Source organism: Neofelis nebulosa, chromosome 9, assembly GCF_028018385.1.
Source record: "Neofelis nebulosa isolate mNeoNeb1 chromosome 9, mNeoNeb1.pri, whole genome shotgun sequence".
NCBI lineage: Eukaryota > Metazoa > Chordata > Mammalia > Carnivora > Felidae > Neofelis > Neofelis nebulosa.
In genome coordinates, this window is record NC_080790.1 from 113,421,676 (window position 1) to 113,443,009 (window position 21,334).

Here is a 21,334-nt window from a genome sequence, read left to right on the forward strand (position 1 = left end):
TATTTATTTTTGAGACAGAGAGAGACAGAACATGAACGGGGGAGGGGCAGAGAGAGAGGGAGACACAGAATTTGAAGCAGGCTCCAGGCTCCGAGCCGTCAGCACAGAGCCCGACGCGGGGCTCGAACTCACAGTCAGTGAGGTCATGACCTGAGCTGAAGTCGGATGCTTAACCGACTGAGCCACCCAGGCGCCCCTATTTATTTCTTTTAGAGAGAGTGGGGAGAGGGGGAGAGGTGGGGTGGGAGGGGGAATCCCAAGCAGCCTCCACACTCAGCATGGAGCCCAATGCGGGGCTCGATCCCACGACCCAGACCCTGGGATCGTGACCTAAGCTGAAATCAAGAGTCGGACGCTCAACCGACTGAGCCACCCAGGCTCCCCGGCACTGCAAGTTTTAAAAGGATGGTCTGGGCAGGTGTCTCTGAGAAGGTGACATCTGACCAAAGACTTGAAAGACGTGGGGGAGTGAGCTCTGGGGATGTCAGGCAGCACAGTGTCCTGGGGAAGAAGGAATGGTAAAGGCAAAGGCTCTGAGGCAGGACTGTGTATGACCGCGGGAGGGGACCACGGGTGCTTTATAGGGAGGTCTTTATGGGGAGGTCTGACACCACAGCTGGCTTCCCCTCAAAGTCCCAAATGAGAGGCCAGGCCTGTGAGGTCAGGGAGACACTGAACCCTCTTCATTCCTGAGGTCCCACCCAGGTCTCCACCACACCAGCCTCAAAGGCCCAGGCACCCAGCTTCCAGGGCGGCCTCTGCAGTCCTGGCTGGCTATGGACCGCACAGGCCTTTGGAGCAGGACAGGTCAGGCTCTCCCACGAGGTGGCCGTGGCGCCAGGACAGGGTAACCTATCTGCTGGTCCTTCTAGGTGGCGGCCCCCAGCTGATCTTCTGGAAGCTCCTACAGCCTGCATTTTTATCCTGCATTTTTAGGATCCTACCCACAGGTAAACGCTGAGGCTCACAGAGGTGAGAGGTCCTAGCCGAGGACAGGCAAGTGAGCTGGCCTCAGTCTTCCTGGGGACCCATGATCTTCAGACGGAACTCGGGTCTTGTCCCCAGCCTCCAGGAACCGAGAGTGTCACTTTCACTTTTGTGCTCTGGGCACCTCACTCGATCCCACTTGAACCCGATTCCCCTTTAATCTGGGCCCTGTAAAGGAAAGAAACACTGAGAGCCTCACCCGTGTTTCATCCACGCACACTGTGCTGGGCTCTGGGGGAATCGGGGAATCAGACAGGGGCCCCGACCTCCAGGAGCGGCCAGTCTGATGAGGGAGGCTGGCACGGAGAGGAAATAACTCTTTTTTTTTTTTTTTTAATATTATTTTTGAGAGAGACAGAGCACAAGTGGGGGAAAGGCAGAGAGAGAGGGAGACACAGAATCCGAAGCAGCCTCCAGGCTCGGAGCTGTCAGCACAGAGCCCGACGCGGGGCTCGAACTGACAAACCGCGAGATCATGACCTGAGCCGAAGTCCGACGCTTAACCGACTGAGCCATCCAGGAGGGAATAACTCCTCAGAGATCAGGCAAAGCGCCAGTCCAGCTGGAGGGTCCCGAGGTAGGCCTCCCAGGGGAGGAGGCACTACAGCTGGGCCTTGGAGGGTGACGGTGTGTGTGGCCCTTGGTAATTCCCCAAGAGAACACCTACCTTGGACTGTGCACCCCGCTGTCCCACAGAGAAAGAACAGGGAAAGGGGAGGGGGGAGGTTCGTCGGAAGCTTCCTTTCAGCCTTCAGGTGGCGCCCTTGAGCCACGGAGCCGCACGCGCCTGGGAAGACTGTCCCGACCTGAGGACCCAGGAGAGGACCCGGGTCCCACCTGGGGGCTGTGCGTGTGGGAGGGGGGTGGGGACGGAGGGAGCGAAGGGGCTCCGCGCGGTAGGGGCTCCCCGGCGTGGGCGGGGGCGGGGGGAAGAGGCAGGCGGCGGGGGAGGGGTCTCCCCCAGCACCCACCCCCGCGCCCCGCCCCTGCACCCGTCCCCGCGGGCTCCAAGCTTCGATTCCCCGAGCCCGGGCGCCGGCGGAACAGATAAGCCCTCCGGGGACGGGGAGGGGGGGGCTGGAGCCTGATCCCCCGTCGGCCCGACACCCAGCCTGCTACCCGCCTCCCGGTCCCTCCCCGCGCTAACTCTCCGGGCGCCCGCGCCGGCCGCGGGCGGAGCTGGATCGGCGGCTCTCCGAGCTCCCCGGCCCCCGCCCCTGCCCCTCCCTCCCCGGAGCCTCCAGCGGCCGCCGCCGTAGAGCCCCGCGCGGCGCGAGCAGGTACGTGCGCCTCGGCAGCGGCTCCGGGCCGGGCCGGGCCGGGGAGGGGGCGGGAGCCGGGGAGGGCGAGGCGGTGGCAGCCGGGCCCGCGCCCGCCTGGGCTGCGCCGCAGCGGAGACACCGGCGGGCGGGCGCCGGGGCGGGGAGGCGGGCGGGCGCGCGGGGAGGACGCGCCCCTGCCCTGGCCCGCCGGCCGCCGGTGCCCGCGCCTCCCGCGTGCGGAGCCGGGGAGGGAGGCCCCGGCGCAGGTACGCACGCGGCCCGGGGACGGCGCGGGGGAGGCCGAGGGCCCCGGGCGCGGAGGGCCGGCCAGGGAGAGCTAGCCTGACCTCGCGGCCCGGCCGAAGGACACGCGGCGAGGGGGACCCGGGCGCACGCCGGTCGGCGCGGAGCCCGGCCTCCCCGGGCCGCCGGGCCGCCCTGCTACCGGCGCCGCCCGGCCCGGTCCGGCCTGGCCCGGCCCGGCCGCGTTTGTGGTCAAGGGCAGGAGCAGGGGGTGTGAGCTTCGGGCAGGCGGGCGCGCGGTGCGGCGGGCAGCCGGGGTGCTGGGGCTTTCTGCGTGGAACTTTGGGTATAACGGCGTGGACCTGCGTGTGCGTATGTGCGCGTCCCGAGGCTTTGTGTACAACTCGTGCGTGTGTGTATCGATTGGGTTTTGTGAAGCTTTACCCACGGCCGCTGTGCGTCTGTCTCCCCGAGCGCTGGTGCGCGCGGGTGGGTGGGGTGCCGGCCCCCGGGCGGGTCTTGGGGGGAGCCGCCCTGGGGGTACTTAACTGTGTGTGCGTAACCAGCTCTACCCCTTCCTGGGGTGTGAGTACCAGTGTGGTCTGCGGGATCTGTGGGTCACCCTGCGTGGCTTCCCACGTCTGTGGGTGCTGCCCGTGGAAAAGGTCCCGGGGGTTGTGGCTGTGGCGCCGGGGTGCGTCTTGCAGATCCTGTTGGACTGCAGAGAAAATTGGAGGGTAACTGGTACCGTTGGGGGAGCCGTGAACACTGGGCCTCCGCATCTTTGCCAGTTTGTTTCTGCTTGTGTTTGGGGTTACTGGGCGTGCCCTTGTATAACTGGTGGGTATCTCTGAATCCGTGTGTGGGAGACGTCACAAACCTGGGTGACAGGACGCCTCCTTTTCCTCTGCCCTTGTCCTGACGCTGGTGTCCTCTAAGAAAAAGTTCTGGGTTCCTGCTGGGTGAAAAGAAAGCCCTGCTCCCAGAATTTGGGTGCCCTGAGTTTCCTTGGGCTATGGAAGCATCGGCATGCTGGTCTGGGAGGGGAGTTCTTGGGCCACTCCAGGAGCTGAGTTCTGTGTAAGGTGTTAAAGATCTGGGTGTGTGCTGGGGGGGGGGGTTGGGGCGGGGAAGGGACACATCTGGACACCCACTGGGCAGGAGGGGTCACCGCCAGTCCCTGTTCGTGGTGGCAGTCAGGAAAATGGTTTTGGTGCCAAGAGTAAAAAAGCCAGCTAGCACGCCACACCTCTTCTGTCCGTTTACTGGAAAGTGGGAGCAGTCTGGGCAGAGCCTGGCTCTGAGTAGGTACCCTGCTACCCCGGGTTGGGGTTGGGGGAGGGATTGTCTGCCTGGGCAGGTTGCCGTGCCATTCTCGAGGGCTGGCTGTGTTCCAAGCCAGGGAGCTGGGCGGGACCCAGGTGGGATTCAGACACATCCCTGCCCTCAAGCTGCTCACTGTGGCCTTAAACACTGGGGCAGAGTATAGTCTACGAGTGGGGGCTGGAAAAGCCAGGGATGCAGGGCGGAACGGTGCCACTGGGACAGGAGAGTTGGGGTTCCCAGGTTGGTAGGTGATCATAATTCTTAGGGAAGCCATGTTCAACCTCTGGCCCCCACATGCCTGCCAGGGGATCGTGGCTGTGGTTTGCAAAACGGAGACTAATTTCTGCTCACGGGGCTGGTGAAGGTTGCAGGAGACACTCCTGAGTGAAGTGCCTGCTTTGGGGCGTGTAGGTGCTCAGTAAAGATTTATTAAATTGGAACTCAGGAGAGAGGGACGTGGTGGTAGGAATGGGTTGTAAGCGGAAACTGGCTTTGTACTCAGATGAAAGGCCCTGTGTGTGTCAAGAGGAGGGATCTACTGCAAAGTCCACAATGGAAGGAAGATCAGAAAGATCGAAAAACGTGCCTTCCTGCACTGAGGCTCTTTTTCATTCATTCATTCACTCTATTCACTTCATTTGCTCATATTCTCTCTCTCTCTCTCTCTCTCTCTCACACACACACACACACACACACACACAGAACCACAGAGCACTGGAGAATAAACTCAGGCATGGGAATGCAGAGAAACATCTAGAATCATGTGTATACGTGTGTGTAGATGCACCAGGGTGTGTGAGCCACCCTATACCGCGGGGTCTCCATACAGCGTGGAGACCCGGGTCTGTGTGCCTGGGGCCCTGGGTGTCCGTGTGTACAGGGAACAGAGTAGTTCCACTGTGGGATCAGGAGTTCTGTCTGCTGCGTGGGGAAGGGGGCTGAGGTAGGACCTGGAGGGGGACAGGCTCTGGACCTGCCCGAGAGGATGCATCATCCACTCCGGCTGAGTGTGGCTGTTGGGGAACGAGGGCCTGGGGTGGGGGCAGATTCTTCCATTATTGCAAGAGAAGCCTGGAACCCAAAGTTTAAAATGTAAAATCTTTTGCTTTTTCTATACTGGCAACTACTTCAAAAACAAATGAACAGACCAGAAACAAGAAAAAAGCAAAACCTCTATGAGCCAAAAATGGTCCGAGAGCTGGTCCCAGCTGGCCTCTGAGGCACCCTCTCTAGAATGCCCTCATCCCCTCTCACTGCCGGGAGATTTCCCACTCACCCTCTGAGGTCTGGCTCAAATGCCACCAAGCCTTAGAAGCTTCTCTGACTTTCTCCTCTTTGTCTGTACATCATCTTCCTCCTCTCCACCCCTCCCCCCTGCCCCTGGCCATTCTCATTTCATGACAACCGTGTCCCTTAGTTGAACTGGCTGGGGCCTTGCATTATTTTGCGAAATCCTCATGTCGACCTCGGAGGGAGGCGTTTGCTTATTCCCATTTAACAGATGAGAACATTGAGTCTGAAGAGGTCACATCGCTTGCCCGAGTTCAAGGGGCGAAGCTGGGATTTGAGCCTGATCGCCACCATCTGAATGATAGTGATAGCTTGCTGCTCATACTTACTGTTTTGAGAAGTTTACAGGGATTATCTCAAGCCCTACTCTGTCCCATTGAGTAGGGAGTAGTAGTATGTTATCACTTACTAGGGAAACTGAGGCCCAGAGAGGGTAAGTAAATTGCCCAAAGCCACCTGCCAGCCAGTGGGGGACAAGGTCCCAGGCTGGATTGGATGGCACCACTCGGTCACTGTCTAAGACCCCACCCCCATCTGTCTGGCAGGTTCCCCCAGGGACTGTGCCTGGACCGCCCTCACATTGCTCGTGGTGCCAGCAGACTCTTGGTCGAGGTCTGCTAAATTCAACTGACTTTTTCTTTTCTCTTCCAGCTGCCAAGGGGCCAAGGGATGAGCGGGGGCCCTCCTTCCCAATGGCATCTCCCCCCAGCCTGGAACTGAAGACACTGCACAATGGCCCCCAGATCCCAAGGAGACCAGCCCCTCTGGGCCCGGTGGGCCCACCCAGGGAGGGTGTGGAGAATGCCTGCTTTTCCTCAGAGGAGCGTGAGACCCATTTCCAGAACCCTGGGGACACCAGACTGGGCAGCTCCCCCAGCCCCCCTGGGGGCGTCCCCTCACGACCCCGATCCCAGCGGGACGATCTATCCCTGCATTCAGAAGAGGGGCCAGGCCTGGAGCCCGTGAGCCGCCCGGTGGATTATGGCTTTGTTTCTGCTCTGGTTTTTCTGGTGAGTGGGATCCTCCTGGTGGTGACTGCATACGCCATCCCCCGTGAGGCCCGCGTCAACCCTGACACGGTGACAGCGCGGGAGATGGAACGACTCGAGATGTACTATGCCCGCCTGGGCTCCCACCTGGACAAGTGCATCATCGCGGGCCTGGGGCTGCTCACAGTGGGTGGCATCCTCTTGTCAGTGCTGCTGATGGTCTCCCTGTGCAAGGGCGAGCTGTACCGCCGGCCCACCTTCGTCCCTGGCAGGGGCTCCAGGAAGACCTATGGCTCCATTAACCTGCGCATGAGACAGCTCAATGGGGACGGGGGCCAGGCTCTGGTGGAGAACGAAGTCATCCAGGTCTCAGAGACCAGCCACACCCTCCAGGGGTCTTAAGTAAGAGCTCACCCTGTCTGACTGCTTCAGCTTCAGGGCTACAAGGCCCCCGAGAGCCTGGGGTTGCAGACTGAGCTCCACGGAGGGTCCTGCGGAAGCAGTCTTGGGTGCTGTGGGGGGAGTCCGGGGCCGGGCCCAGGCTGCACATGTGAGAGCAGCCCCCCCCCCCCCCCCGCCCGCCCCGATGTGTTTGCAGCTTGAGGTTTTGCATAAGGTTTGTTTGGAGGATGGCTTCTGCTGCTAAAAATACAAAAGTTTGGAAACCGCTGCCCTGGGAGGATGAGGTTTCTTGGCATTTCCAAGGATCGAGAGCCCTTTGAAAGGCTGTCCATACTGTTTCTCATGCCTTGGGGAATTCCTGGAGCTCTGCTGTCCTCATCAGCCAAGTGCAGGTGCTGGGCGACCTTGGAGGGACCCCCCCGCCCGCTTTCAGCCCTGACCATCTGTTGGGAGCTGGCTTCCCGAGGAAAGGAGAAATCAACACCGAGGCGACCATCCCCTCTCCAGGCCTCAGTCCCCCTGACTGTGAATTGAGAGGGTTGGGCTGCATGATCCCAGGGGCCCCTCCAGTTCTGCCCTTGGAATGGGAGCCCAGTAGATACAGGAAAGGAGGGTGTGGGGCTGCTGCTCGCCAATCTCCGCCATTTTCTGGCCCGGCTTGGGTGGCCGCCGCTGTCCGACATCTAGCCGCTCGCGTGGTCCCGAATCCCCTGGTTAGGCTGGGTTGAAGTCCAAAGTTTGCTACAGCCCGATTTTGGTCTTGGGATCGAATTACCTGCAGCGACCAGATCGTCGCACACATTTTACAAAGTCCAGTGCACCCCTGGACAAGAGCGGTCTTTCATACAAAAAAGGGTGAGAGGCCTTTGTTGTATTTCCGTGGACAGGATGTGGGCTTCTGTCACCTCCCACTTCTCATTGTTACGTCTCTGGCCCCGGACCTTATCCTGGGAGCAGAAAAAAAAAATTTTTTTTAGTGCTGAATTTGTAACCTCCCTTCTTCCCCTTAGCGGTAAAGTGAGCCCCAATGTATTGGGGGAGAAATCAGGCATGTTCTGGTGGCCTCACTCTAGCTGCAGTGACCACTGTTTGTTCCGTTTTTCTCGTGGGGTGTTTGCAGAGTCCCTCCAGACTCTAAACTACTGACGAGGATAGGAAGTGAGCTCTAGGGGGCGGGGAGATACAGGTGCTTGAGGCCCAGGGGTGGGGGAGGCATCACCCAGTGTGACTGGTCCTAGAGGGCTTTGAGAGGACACGCCTTCTAGGTCATTGACGTGAAGACTCTAAAGGGGTCATTTCCATGAGCCCCCTGACCCCAGGCAGGTCCTACCCACTCCATCTCAGTTGGCCACGTGGGCCCTGGATCCCAACTGTCTCTTGGGGGTGGGAGGGTGTGGTGGGAATGGGGTCTGTAGGCTAGAGCAGCCCTGATTAGCCGTAACCTGAGCCTTCAGTCCCGGGAGCCGAACATCTGGGAAATGTAACAGCACAGCTTCTACGTACGACAGATCAAATATCTGCTCCTGCTGGCAGGTTTTGCCAGGAGCAGAGGGCTGGGGGAGGACTGGAGGGGACAAGGGCTGTTCAGCTTGGCCTGCTGGGCTCTGTTCCTGGTGTCAAAGGGGTGTGGTTTGAAAAGAACAAAGCCTCTAGCTGGTGAAAGATTCACAAGTCAGGGCTTCCCTGATGTGTCAATTTCCACTCCCCCCCCCATCCCCCCCCTGCCGCCCTGCCTCCTTCCAAGGAAGAAGTGAATGCTCTATGTAAACTACAGTCAAGTTGGACATCCCAAAGGATGGGTTAAGGCCTTTCAAATCCATAGTGAGAATAATAAAAATACTGGTCCAAGCCGTATAGATTACTGGGACAGTAGGGGGCTCATTTGAGTCTCACCTGTTGAGTGGATGCATCTGGGACCCTCAGTTCCTATCAGTGTAAATGCAGTGAATTGATTTAGGGGCTAAATCTGTTGGAAGATCATATCCTGGGAATCTCAGGTTTTCTCCAAGCCAGAGAAGCCTGCTTTGCATCCTAATGCAGAAACTCCTTTAGAAAATGTGTATAAATGGATCGAGGCCGTCATTACCTTGTCAGTGAATTAAGAAAACCGGAGAGCCAAAAACATTTCCCCAAGAGTGAGGCTCAGATCTGCCAGCCGGTGGGTCAGAAACAGGTTTAGGAAGGAATCGGGGAGACACGTGGCACAGGGTGCCAAGAACCTTCTCTGCAGGCTTTGTTGGGGGGTAGCTGTGAAGCGGTCCCAGGGAACCCCGTGGTCCCTGGGATGTGCCTCACTTCTAGGAACTGCCTTTCCCACCTGACATGCTACCAGGGTCCCCAAACCTTGCTTCCCTAGTGTGTTGGCTATCCACTTTGGAGTTGGGAAGACCTGGGTCTGAATCCAGGCTCTGCCATTCACTGGCTGTGTGACCTTGGGCCAGCCACTCCACGTCTCTGAGTATTGTGTTATCTGTGAAGTGGGAGAGGTGGAAGGTCCAGTCACTAAGATCACTCCTTCCCCACCTCAGCTGGGGGTAAGTAGATTAGGCCTAAGACCTTGGGGCTGCCCTTCTGCCCGCCGCCTCTCACACCTCTCATCCTACCCATGAGCACATCTGGTTGGTTCTATGTTTGGAATCTGCCCGTGCCCGCCCCTTGGCCGCAATTACCTGGTCCACATTGCTCATCGGTATTCCGATTTCTCTCCTGTCCGCCCTCTGCCCCCGGTTCATCTTCCACACTGTGGCCAGACAGATTTAATTGGGTCAGGTCATTCGTCGGCTCAGAACTCTCCTATGCTTCCCTCTCATTCTGGGCAAAAGCCAAAAGTCTCCCTCTGGTCAGGTGTACTGTCCAGGCCCCTCACTTGCCCCAGGCACCTTCCGAGGCCCAGAGTCAACGTTTTATATGTAATTTTTTTTTTAAAGGATGGCCCCTGAAATTGCATAGATTCAGGTCTCCCCAGATGTGTGTCCCTTCCCCACAGTGGCCCATGAAATCCTATTGCAGTCTGGCCCCTGTGCCTCTCTGGCCTTATTTCTCACACCTTGCCTCTTTGCTCACTCCAGCCACACTCGCCTCCTTGTGCTGTTCCTCAAGCCTGAAAGGCACACTCCCACCTCAGGGCCTTTGCACTTGCTGCTCCTTCTACCAGGAAGGCATTTCACCTTAATACATGCAAGGCCCGCTTCCCTCCTTAGGGGCTTTATTCAAATACCCCCTTGTCAGCGAGTCCTTTGCTGATGCTGATTTAAAATTGCACCCTTTCAGGGATGCCTGGGTGGCTCAGTCGGTTAAGTGTCCGACTTCAGCTCAGGTCATGATCTTACAGTCTGAGTTCGAGCCCCGCGCCGGGCTCTGTGTTGACAGCTCAGAGCCTGGAGCCTGCTTCGGATTCTGTGTCTCCCTCCCTCTCTGCCCCTCCCCTGCTCATGCTCTGTCTCTCTCTGTCTCAAAAATAAATAAAAACATTAAAAAAATTTTTTAATTGCACCCTTCCCCCACCTCAACCTCATTCTCTTTCTTCCTTTCCTTCTTTTTCTCCAGAGCTAATCACCACTCAGCAGGCCATGTTTTACACTTACTTACCATCTCTCTTCCCCCCTTGCAAGCAACACGAGGGCTGGCATTTGGTAGGCCCTGGGCTAGAACTGTGCGTGACACAAAGTAGGTGTTCACTGTTGGAGGAACAGTGCAGGGTCCTGGAGACCCCTAGCCCCTGCCTCACCTCCCGGAGCCCCCCTCTAGGGGTGGGCGACAGTCATGCAGAAGATCCCAGGGCTGGAAGTATGGAGTGTATTTTGTCTCTGGGACCTGACGTTGGAGCTTGGGAATCTGTTTGCCTTCTGCTCTCAGGGCCTTGGTACTTACTGCTTTATGTGGGGGAGGGGGAGGGATTCTCTGATGGAGGAAGACCCTTCTTCCCCCCAGCCTTGTTGGAGACAGGTTCCAGCTAGTCTTGGGGGGGGGGGCATTTGCTGGATATTTAGGAGCCTGTGATACACCAGCCTGATTCTCTCTTACTCAAGAACTTTGAGTGGCTGGGCCTGGACCTCTGAAGCCCCCGTGTCTATCATCACAACTGTTCACTGACCCCTGGGATACCCCAGGCTGAAAGTGCTTGCTGCGGGGAGGTTCCACCATTATCCACCTCTCTTCCTTGAGAATAAGCATCACCTTCTCTGGGATTCTGTTTAAAAATGCCCTCCTCGTTACATGTACACACCCACACATACACATGCACACGTACAGGGGCACATACCTAGGCAGGGACATCACACACACACACACACACACACACACCCCTTTCTCTTGTCTGACCTCGCTCAGAAGCCAAGGACACCTACTCTTTTGAAGCAGCTCCAAGCCAAAGCAACCACTGGATTATTGATAATGTTTTCTCTTTCTCCAGAAGCCACACAGGCCTTGCCGTTCCCAGGAAGCTAACCTCATAGCCACAGTCAGGTTCCCCCGCTCCAGGTTATGCTGGTATCTCTATCCTTCCTGCTCCCTCTCCTGCTTGGGTGGAGGAGGAGAGATGTCCACACGGTGTTTCCACCTGGCATTTTGGGAGGGGACTGTGTGGTCCTGGCTGGGAACCAGGTGAGCCAAGGTCCTGAAGTCACCCCTTCCCTATGGGCCATGGGCAAATCGCTCCACCCCTCTGGTCCTCCAGAATGAAACTGGAAACCTTTCCACTCTGCCTTGTCTGGTGACTCGGGAGATCAGGAAACACGAGCGGAGGGCATTCTAAAGTTAAGAGCATGTTACCCTATGTCCGGAGAGCTTTGGAGGGGCAGGAGGAGGGAGGAAGAAGGGAGGCATTATGAAGAAGCCCCAGGAGCTGGCGTTCTGTCTGGGAGAAAAGTAGGGTGTTGGCGGCACTGGTAAAGCCAAGATGCCTTCCATCGGGGCCTGTTGGTTTCTCTGGGAGAGAGTAGACTCCCCTTGATGTCCCCAAGGAGGTTAAGTTTCACCTGAGGGAAGGAGACGCTTGCTGAGACCTTGTCCCGGTTGGAGTGGTAGGGAGCTCCTTGTTAGGGGAGGTATGTTAGGTTACTGGTCAGGTTGTTGGGTATCGTTAGGGATGGAGCATAGTAGAGTTGGGTAGGATTGAATCAAGAGACTCCCCCAGCTTCCAACCCCCATTCTTTAAGGAGAGCCAATGTCCCAATCCCCAGAGCCTGGCCCTCTGTATCTTCTGGTCTTTGGCCCAAATACCCTCTTCCCCAGGTCATTCCTCTTCCTGGGTCAGGTCATCCACGAGCAAATGAGAAAACCCCAGGATATCTGAATGGTGCCCCAGGTGGCAGGATTACTGCCCTCCTTCTCCCAGGAGGCCAAGCACTTCTGAGCTTTGTCCCTACTCAAATTTCAGAGGTCTGAGAGGGGGGCCCCTCTTGGAGGGGGCCGACGGAGGATGGTCCATCAGGTAAGAGCAAATGGGAACTGGCTTTGGAGTCTGACTGCCTGGATGCCTGGTAGATGCCTAATGTCCCTGAGCCTCTGTTTCTTCCTCTGTAGACCAGGGATGCTAATAACAGCACCTTCCCCGGGAAGGCATGGTCAGCAGTGAATGAGATACCTGTAAAGCACTTAGCCCGGTGCCTGGCACTCCATAATTACTCAATACTATTAGCTATACCCATTCATTCATTCATTCATTCACTCACATCTAATCAGCACTCTTCCCTGGGCAAGGCACTGCAGGAACACACAGCCCCTGCCCCTAAGTTAGTCACAGAATGCCTGGGGCAACAGGACAGTGCCCATCAGGCTATGCGTGTGAGTGTGCAGAGAAAGTATCTGACTGAGTTGGGGGTCAGGAAAGGCCTTCCTGGAATCCTTTTGAGGATGACTAGTAGGAATCGTAAACAGTGAGGCAGCGTCTGACATGAGGACAGCTATCTGATGCGGGGAGCAGGAAAGGTATACTGGGCAGGGGAACAGCATGATCAGAGGCTCAGTGGCATAGAATGCCCAGGGTTTAGCGGGGAGGGGGGTGTGGTGGGGGAGGGTCTGTAGGGTCTACGCTGGGGTGTTGAGACGAGGCACGCTGGCAGGCATGTGTGTCTTCGTGGGGATGACCGCAGTCCTCCACTCACAAGGTCGTTAAGAGGACTCTGGGTTCACACTGGTATAGGGCATAGCACGGGGTCCGGGACATGGTGAGAGCTCACTGCCAACCGTCAGATGTGTGTGGCAGGAAGACTCTTCTGATGGCAGATGTATTATAGGGACAACACTGGCACTGGGGAGGCCAGTCCGTGGGACTGTGGTCTCCGGCTGTAGCCAGAGGACGTGACCTCAAGGTGGAGGCTGCTGCTCTCCTGGGCCTAAGGGGAGGTTCAGGAGTAGAAGGATCTTCTGGCAGGAAAGCCAGAGCCGGCCCCGGGGGGAGCAGGGAGGGTAGGGGAAGGAGGGGCTGCCATGCCAACCTCTTCCCTGGAGGCCAATACTGACTCAGTGTCAAGGGCATTCAGAAAGGGCCATGTCCTTCCCACTCCCAGCTCTTCTCTTCCTCCAACCTCCCTGTTCTCCTCTTTGACTCCTTTCTCTGTGTCCACACCTCCTTTCAGTGAAGCCACTCCTGGGGGTTAGGGGCCCACAGGCGAGTTGTCACTATTCCAAACTCACCTGTTAGCCATCTGATCTTCCTCCTGAGAGTCCCCACCCTCTCCCATCAAACATGAACGCAGGGCCCGGTGCACATGCCTGCAGAGCTCAGCAGGTCACATTCACGAGGGAAGCAGGTGGCTGTGGACAGCCAGGGCAGGATTAAAGGGGTGCTTGCTTCAGTTCTGGCTGCCCAGTGCCCTGTGGTGGAGGGGCTCACGCTCGCCAGAGCTTCTGATTTTCCACGAGCAGCTGGACATCTGGACATTGTGGGTAAAAGGATGCCGATGGGGATTATCCCACGGCCTGGGAAATGTCACATTTCTGTCACAGGCCAAAACTGAGGCCACGAAAGTGTCTGGTAAGATGCCGACTGCGGGGCCCAGATATCCGCCCCTCGCCCCTGCCCAGTCACTCAGATGGCTGCGTCCTCCAGAAGTGGGCAGACCTCTGCCTCTTGGCTGGAGGTTTGAAGGGCAAGGCCTGCAGACCACCTGAGTGCTGGCCATCCGAGGATCCTTCGTTCAGTCTTTCAACAGATTTGCGCCCCAATTCTCTGCTGGGGTTTGGAGATATGGCACCGAATAGATGAAAAACCTAAGGAGAGTACTCTTGAGAGGGCTCGAAATGCATCCCCTGGAATTCTGGGCTATTTGTGAACAAGGGGATGAGGTCTGTTTCTGACTGGAGAATTTCTGATGTGGGAGGCCACAGACATGGCCTGTGCTGGCTTGAAGGGACAGCGGTGCTGAGGATCAGGGAGGATGAAGGGCAGTGCTGCCTTCCCTCCTGGTGTTCTGAGGCCCTGAACTCTAGGCACATGGAGGACCCCGTGGCTCGAGGGGCCCCAAGTGTTGGTGCACAGAAGTGAGAGGAGGCTGGAGCTGCTGGGGCACAGGTGGCTGTGCGGCCTGAACGGTAACTCAAGAAGCAACTGGGCTGTGAGCCTCTGGTGGACTAGATAAGCCCCCACTCTCTCTGAGGGTCCAGGACAAAGTTCCTGGCACCCCACAAAATTACACCTGCTGTCTACTGGGGACCCCAGCATCAAAAAGCCCGCCCAAGCCAGCCAGTGTGGATCAGAGCAAGAGTACCTCCCCCCACCCCATCCCCATCCCCATCACTGCCAGCGAAGAGATACTTTGCTGTTTTCCTTCTCCTTTGCCCTGCCACAGAGGAGCAGGAAAAGGTCCAAAAGAGGTCAGCAGAGACCTCCTGGAACTGGATGTGAGTTGGAAAGTTCTAGCTGGGACTGGACCAAGCTGGAGAATCAAAGGGATGAGTTCTTGCTTGGGCCATGACGCACAGATGAGAAAGGGGGCACTGACAGAGGTCCGCTGAATGAGAGAAAACTCTTTGTGTCTGTACATGTCAATGAACCAGTTACGCGTTACACACACGGGTCATTCCGTTTGTAAGTGACATCTCATGATGGTCTCTCTGCCGGGTGCTCTTCTAAGCATTTACAACTAGTAGCTCATTTAAACCTCACGACACCTTGCGGAGTAGGTGCTATCATTACTTCCGTTTTACAGGTGGGGAAGCTGAGGTTAAGTGACTTGTCCGCTGTCACACAGGCTGGTACACAGCAGAGTCAAGACTCAGATTTGGTAGTATGCCATCATGCCTCGTATTAAGGTTAATAACATGCAGGCCAGAGCTTGTGTGGGGGCAGATCTGGGCCGTGGGCTGCCACTTTGAGGCCTGTGGTTTAAATGTGTTGGGGAGCTCTGTGGGGAGGAGGCAGAGGGCAGGTGGGGGAGTACTGAACTCGGCCAGGCCCATGGCCCACTTAGAATCATGGAATCTCACAGCTGGACAAGATCTTGGAGACAGCTCCACCTTCAGCCCCATTTTACAGGTGGGGAAAGCCATAGGGGGGTAGGACTTGCCCAGGATCATCATGGCTCAGGGCCCCTGCTTGTCTTTCTCTTCTTCATAGGCATAGGCTTCTCACTTGAATTTATGTCCTGGGAACCAAGCAGACTACAGGATGAAACTGCGGTCCTGTGATTCTAACTGAAGAAAAGGGGAAGGGCGGGGCTGTGTCTTGGAGGCAGGACACCCAAGTCCAGGTCCTTTTCTCTTAGGGATGCCTGCCTGCCTGCCCCAAGAGTGGGCCATCCTGGATTGGAGAGTGGCAGACACGATGCGGGCTACCCTGGCCCAAAGGCTGCGGCAGAGAAGGTTGGTGCTGACCAGGGTGCTGAACCTGGACCGTACCTCCCTCCATCGCTCAGACCAGCTGAGGGGAGAGGGTGAAAGGGAAGGAGATTCATCTTTTGTCTCGGGGACCAACATGACTGTTTGGGGCAGTTTTTAGTGGCGCTACGATTTCTGTGGTCTGTGAGGCTTTGGGAAAGTCACGCAACTGCTCCAGACCTGCTTTTTCAGCTGCTTAATGAGGAGAGTAGCTTCTATCCTACTCAACTTGGAAGGTAGAGGTGAGCATCACTTGGGGCCAGGTGACAGCCCTGTGTAGACTCCAAGCCCATCTCTGGGGCCTGGTGAGGCCTCTTAGGAGCTCATGCTCACAGAGGGGCTTCACAGGCTTGTTTCTTCCTCTGAAATGGGGGTCGGGTTGGGTAACTTCTGACGCTCTTAACCTGGGCGCTCTGGGCCCTGTGGCCTGTAGGTGGACGTGCTCAGGAACACGAGATACACATCGCAGACTTGGGAGTCTTAGAACATCCCCGGGATTGTGCTGCATTGTTCCTTTCTCATACAAGTCCTGACTTGATTTTCCAGCTTCAGGAATGGGTTTTGCACAGAGACCCATGCTCTTTCCCTGGAGAGGGCATGGGGATCTGGGGAAGGCAGTCCTACGAGAAGAGCACTGGCTTTAGAACCAGGCCGACCCAGGTTCCCATCATGGTTCTGCCATCCCTAGAGGGGCAAGCCTAGCACCTCAACCAGTGCTAACAGTGTTTACCTTGGGGGTGGCTAGAGTGGTGGCTAGGAAAAGCCAAGCACGCCATGGGCACCAGATAAGTGCTTGTTGCGTGCACTGGAGGACAGCCTCATCCTTGAGCCCTCATGAGGCCTTATCTATCCATATGGCCTCCTGAGCTCCAACTGTGTGTTAAGACACACTATTTGGTTGGACCTTGTAACAGTCCTGGAGGTGCAGGTAATGTGCATTTTGCAGATAAAGCCACGCACCGGCAGAGGGAAGTCTGTGACTCACATCCATGCCAGCCTGATTCTTAGACTCCTGCTTGGCTTTGAGGAAGCCAAGCTTACTGGACCTTTCCAAACCCTCTTTTTCTGGACTAGACAATGAGGATACTACCTTATTGTCGTTATTATGACTTGAAGATATATGCCATTTTACAAGGATACATGCAGTTTTAGAAACATATGTGAAAAACATGTGAGTGGCCCATGGGAGCAAGGGAACGGAGTGGGTATCGGGGGTAAAACCTGACAAACAAAACGAGGGAATTCTTACGTGCCTCAGTCATAGTGTGTCACGAACCAAGAAGACTGGCTGAATTCTTTGCACCTGACGGCCAGGTAAAAGGAAAAGACACAAAGAGCGTACAAAGAGCGTCTCAAACGTTTAATGTGCACGTGAATCACCCGGTGAATTTGCTAAAATGCAGATCCTCATTTACCAAGTCTGGGGTAGGGCCCGGGACTCTGCATTTCTCACAAGTTCCCACGTGATGCTGCTCGTGCAGCTGGTTTGAGTAGCAAGGATCTAGTCTTCCCTCCTGGAGAGTTCTCAAACTTACGTGATCATATGAATCTGAGGAACCCATGACCAACAGATTTAAAAGCCCGACCCTGGAGATCTGGATAAAGGTGTGGGTTGGGGCCAGGACATACTGTGTACTTTGAGCAAGGAGGTACTTTGAGCCTCAGGAGACCGTGAGGCTCGAGCAAGCTGGGGAAGGGTGGCTGTGGTACTCCTCTGTACCCTGGCCAACAACGCAGACACAGGACACGGAGTAGACAGAAGCAAAGGGAATCACAGCCAGCTCCAGGAACTGGGAAGGAAACAAGGCAAGGGAGAGAAGATGGGGCTGTGGGGGTTGCGAAAGACAGTACAAGTGGTCTATGGCCTGCCACCAGAAGATGAGGATTTGGAATCCAGCTTTTATTCTCCTTGTAAGCCATCGGGCAAACACAGAAATTTCAAACCAAGCAAGAGTGGTGCCATGAACTGCACCAGACTTGGAAACTCCCCTATAGGCCGGACCCATCCTGTACCGCATCCTGACCAGAGCTTCCCAACTCAAACCCAATCCCTTTGTGGCTCACCAGCCATGGTCACCCCAAGGTGGCGATGACCAAAGCCGTCGTCTGCTCCCCTGAGGTGACTGGTTCTGGTCTCTCTCGCTCAGCCCAGGTCAAGTTCTTTTTCTTAAAGATAAGCCAAAAACACCTCACACCTACTAGGACGGCCACATGCAGGAAGGCTGACAGGCACTGGCGAGGATGTGGAAAAACGAGAAGCTTCGCACCCTGCTGGTGGGAACGTAAAGTGGTGCGGCCAGTTTGGAAAAGTCTAGCAGTTCTTCAAAAAGTTACACGATTATGATGCGATCCAGCATATACCCAGGAGGAATGAAACCCTAGGTCTACGCAAAGACCTGTACACAAACGTCCACGGCAGCACAAAAAGTGGCAACAACCCAACACCTGTCCGGTAACTGAGAAGTGGATACGGAAAGAGGGATATACATAAGAGACTCTTCAATAGAGCACAAACCGAGGGTTGATGGGGGAGGGGGGAAAACGGGTGATGGGCAGTGAGGAGGGCACTTGTTGGGATACGCACTGGGTGTTGTATGGGAGCGATGAACCATGGGAATCTACCCCCCAAACCAGAGCACACTTCATGCACTGTATGCCCGTGAACTTGACAATAAACTATACTTAAAAAAAAAGAAAGAAAGAAAGAGAATGGGGGTTTCTGTCCACACAGCGGCATTCTTCAGCCAGAAAAAGGAATGCAGCAGTGACACACGCTACAACATGGAGGAACCTTGAAGATGTCAGTGAAAAGAAGGCAGACACAAAAGGCCACGTGCCGTGTGACTGTCCCTGTGAGAAGTGTCCAGAACAGGCAAATCTTTAGAGAGAAAACAGACTAGTGGTTGCCTGAGGCCAGTAGCGGGGCAATGGGAGGGACTGTTAATAGGTACAGGGTTCCTTTTTTTTTTTTTTTTTTTTGAGGTGGTGAAAATGTTCAGGAGTTAGATGTGGTGATGGATGCACAACACTGTGAATATAGTAAAAACCGCTGAATTGCACACTTTTAAAAGGTAAACTGTGGGGCGCCCGGGTGGCTCCGTCGGTTAAGCAGCCGACTTCGGCTCAGGTCACGATCTCACGGTTCGCGGGTTCGAGCCCCACGTTTCTGTGCTGACAGCTCAGAGCCTGGAGCCTGCTTCGGATTCTGTGTCTCCCTCACTCCCTGCCCCTCCCCTGCTCATGCTCTGTCTCTCTCTCAAAAATAAAGATTAAAAAAAAGAAAAAGGTAAACTTCATGGGTACATGTGGGTATATCTCAATAAAGCTGTTTTTTTTTTTTTTTAATTTAAAAAAAAGGAACAGGTTATTAAGTGCTGATATTTATTGTTAAGGATCTCACCTTTCCACAAGGCATACCCTGGAACCGTTCCCGCTCGGCCTGGTGATTACTCCTGGCTGGAAGGAGGAAGTGGCCTAGACTACAACAAACACTGACAGCGTGACGTGGAAGTTCCTGAAGGCCCCATTCACTTCCCCCCACAGAACTAAGACACGATGTTCCTCAGTGTCCTTGATACAAGGAGACCCACGCAAAAAATGGCTGATTCTGCAGATGAGAATCACTGAAGTTTCTGTTTTCAGAAAACAATTATGTATAGGACTATCCTTTCAACCTTTGCTACTAGAAAAACCAAGTGCCAAATTTATTGTCTGAATCCTCTTTTCCTTAAATCACAGATCTAAAAGTGATCTGCTTCCCTGCTCATCTGATGGTTTCTAGTGTGATGTTCCTTTAATGCTTCCTTTTATAATGAAGGATGCTTATGTGACCAAACTGCCCCAAGTCCTTCCCGTAGCCAGCATGACCCAATTCTAAAACAAAACACTCCACCCATTTGTAGGCCCTTAAGGAAGAAGGCTAAAGGCTTCAAGGTGGTCTTCACTAAATCAGTGCTTGAGATGGGGTCTCCCAGATATGGCCAGGGCACCTGCTCATGCTGGCCTCCCCACCCAAGCCCCAGTTTAGGGTATCCTTAACCCCCTCTCAGGCAGTTCCAGGCTATAGCGTATTAGCAGACACCTCAGGAAGGCTCTGGTAGCCTACCCTGTGCCCACAGATAAATAATGTGTCCTCATTTAGAAGAAAGAACCCAAGGATCTGAGAAGCAGAAAGGCCCATCCATGGATGCAGTGCTAGCTGTGGACGGAAAGTGCCTAGTGCCTTGATCTCTTGCCTCTGGGCCTGGTGCTCTATGGTGCTGTCTCCACTCCAGCACAGGTGGGGCTCATCACTGACCGTGTCTGTCAGGCCTCGGGCTGAAAAGAATCCGGAGAACACCAGAGGTCAGGTGGGCCTGGACAGAGGACACAGGCTTCTGGAGGCTGGGGCTCCCTGGGGGTGAAAGGCCCTCCTGGCTTGTTTCCTGCTTCACTGGCTCCTCCATCCACCCCAGCCGCTGGCTTCCAGAGGCTGGGCTCCCTGCTCCCACGGGGGTTCAATACCACACTCAGATGGAGCCCGTGCTCCTGTGCTTTTCTTGCGTGGGCCCCAAGGGGCACGGAGTTACCCTGTAGGTAAGCACCACACAAGGCGTCAAAAATTCATTCTTTTCCTTTGCCCAGTTCCGAGAGGTGGCCACACACAGAGGCAGGCATCAGAATGTTGTAGAGTAGGAAGGGCACCTCCCAGGGCAGCAGGAAAGCCCTGGGAAGGGAGAGCCCTGCTTAGGGTCAACTCGGTAAGTTAGTGGCAAAAATGAGATCAGCCTTCAGGTCTGTGCGGGCAAGCAGAACTGGAGGATTCTGCCCTTCTCCGCATGACGCAGTCCCTCTGCAATGTGCCTGCCCCTGTGAAAGTCTTCCTTGTGGCCTATGCGGCCTATGGGGCCTTCTAGTCTCTCATTTTCGTCTGGGTAGCCACACTGCAAAAGCAATTTATGAAGGGAAGGTGTCTGAGAAGCAAGAACAGACCCTGGGTAGGAAAAGAGTCATTTGGCCCCAGAAAGATTTCAACTCTAAAGTCTCAGAAATGGAAGGAGCTGCGCAGAAAAGAAGAGTGGGAGCCTGGCAACATGATTTTTGTATTGACATTTGGTTCTTATAATAACATCCAAAATGCGTTCTGTTCTTATAGTGCTGCAGCTGCGACTGCATCGGGCCGAGGGTATATGTTGCCGAAGTGTCCCTTGAGAAGTGTGCGGGAGCTGGTGGTGAGGGAGACACACAGACTGCTCTTTGGGACCTATACGCAGCCGGGTGGAGAGCTGCAGCAGGTGCCTTGGCTCTGACAGGGGGTGGGGAGGCAATCCCAGCCAGCCTGCAAACACATGGGCAGAGTCCCTCGCCCCCAGACCGCAAGAACACGGCTGCTGACGGGGCCAGCGGCGGCAGCTCCAGGAGAGTGGAGGGAAGGCTGGGATGTTACATTCTTGAGGCCTTCACAGGTACATATCATCGTAGCCCGGCGGGGGGAGATGGTCTGGGTTAGGTCTGGAATGGAAAGAGGGGCTGGTGAGTTGGGAGTGATGGCGGGGCCAGGGGCGCACAGGCAGACGGGGCCTGAGCAGAGGGAGCCTGCCCTCCAGAACAACGTGGTGCTCTGTGGGGTTGAAATGCACAAGCTCTACAGCCATGATCCTGACTCTCCCACCCTGGGTAAGTTAATTCATCTTCCAGGGTCTTGACTTCTGCATCTATGCAATATGCACAGTAATATGTACCCCTAAGTGTTGCTATTAGAATCCTACGTCCTGACACCGACTTAAACTTCAGTGAGTATGAGCAGCTCCTCCTCTGAGTGCTCCCTGAGGGGGCTGGAGGAAGGGAGGCACCGAGGGCTGGGGAGCTCTGGGGAGGCCTCAAGCATGGGGCCCGGAGGAGGCTCCACTCCCTCGGCAGTGGGGGATGACGGAGCCAGTGGTGACTCCGCACCTAGAGTCAGACTGCTTGCTCCCGCAACGCTGAGCTGAGCTGAGCTGCCATCAGGCCCTATTTCTCAGCGGGCCTGAGTGAGTACCT

The 21,334-nt window shown here is 55.7% G+C and overlaps 2 protein-coding genes and 1 long non-coding RNA gene across 9 annotated transcripts in view; 1 reads left to right on the plus strand and 2 right to left on the minus strand.

The window, feature by feature from the left end:
- Positions 1-28: 28 nt before the first annotated feature.
- On the minus strand, positions 29-9,938 carry LOC131485554 (uncharacterized). Of its 2 annotated transcripts, none has more exons than XR_009248906.1 (3): positions 9,169-9,938; positions 6,245-8,969; positions 29-1,155 (listed from the first exon to the last, which is right to left on the minus strand). It is a non-coding gene; the product is annotated as an uncharacterized LOC131485554 (long non-coding RNA). The 2 variants fall into 2 exon arrangements; XR_009248905.1 differs by having other exon boundaries at positions 31-1,155; positions 6,245-7,446.
- Positions 1,354-6,499, plus strand: TMEM74B (transmembrane protein 74B). Of its 4 annotated transcripts, none has more exons than XM_058685152.1 (2): positions 1,354-1,564; positions 5,760-6,499. In XM_058685152.1, the coding sequence occupies exon 2, from the start codon at positions 5,801-5,803 to the stop codon at positions 6,497-6,499; it is 699 nt and encodes a 232-aa protein (XP_058541135.1). In that variant the 5' UTR covers positions 1,354-1,564; positions 5,760-5,800. The 4 variants fall into 4 exon arrangements, with proteins under 4 accessions (XP_058541135.1, XP_058541136.1, XP_058541134.1 ...); XM_058685153.1 differs by lacking the exon at positions 1,354-1,564 and adding an exon at positions 2,059-2,267; XM_058685151.1 differs by lacking the exon at positions 1,354-1,564 and adding an exon at positions 2,329-2,515.
- A 10,440-nt stretch (positions 9,939-20,378) lies between the features above and the next one.
- Positions 20,379-21,334, minus strand: part of PSMF1 (proteasome inhibitor subunit 1) — a 47,478-nt gene continuing 46,522 nt past the window's right edge. For all 3 annotated transcript variants that reach the window (XM_058685156.1, XM_058685157.1, XM_058685155.1), the window contains one exon: positions 20,379-20,806. In XM_058685156.1, coding sequence (XP_058541139.1) covers positions 20,755-20,806 — 52 coding nt within the window. In that variant the 3' untranslated portion in view covers positions 20,379-20,754. The remainder of the gene's footprint in view (positions 20,807-21,334) is intronic.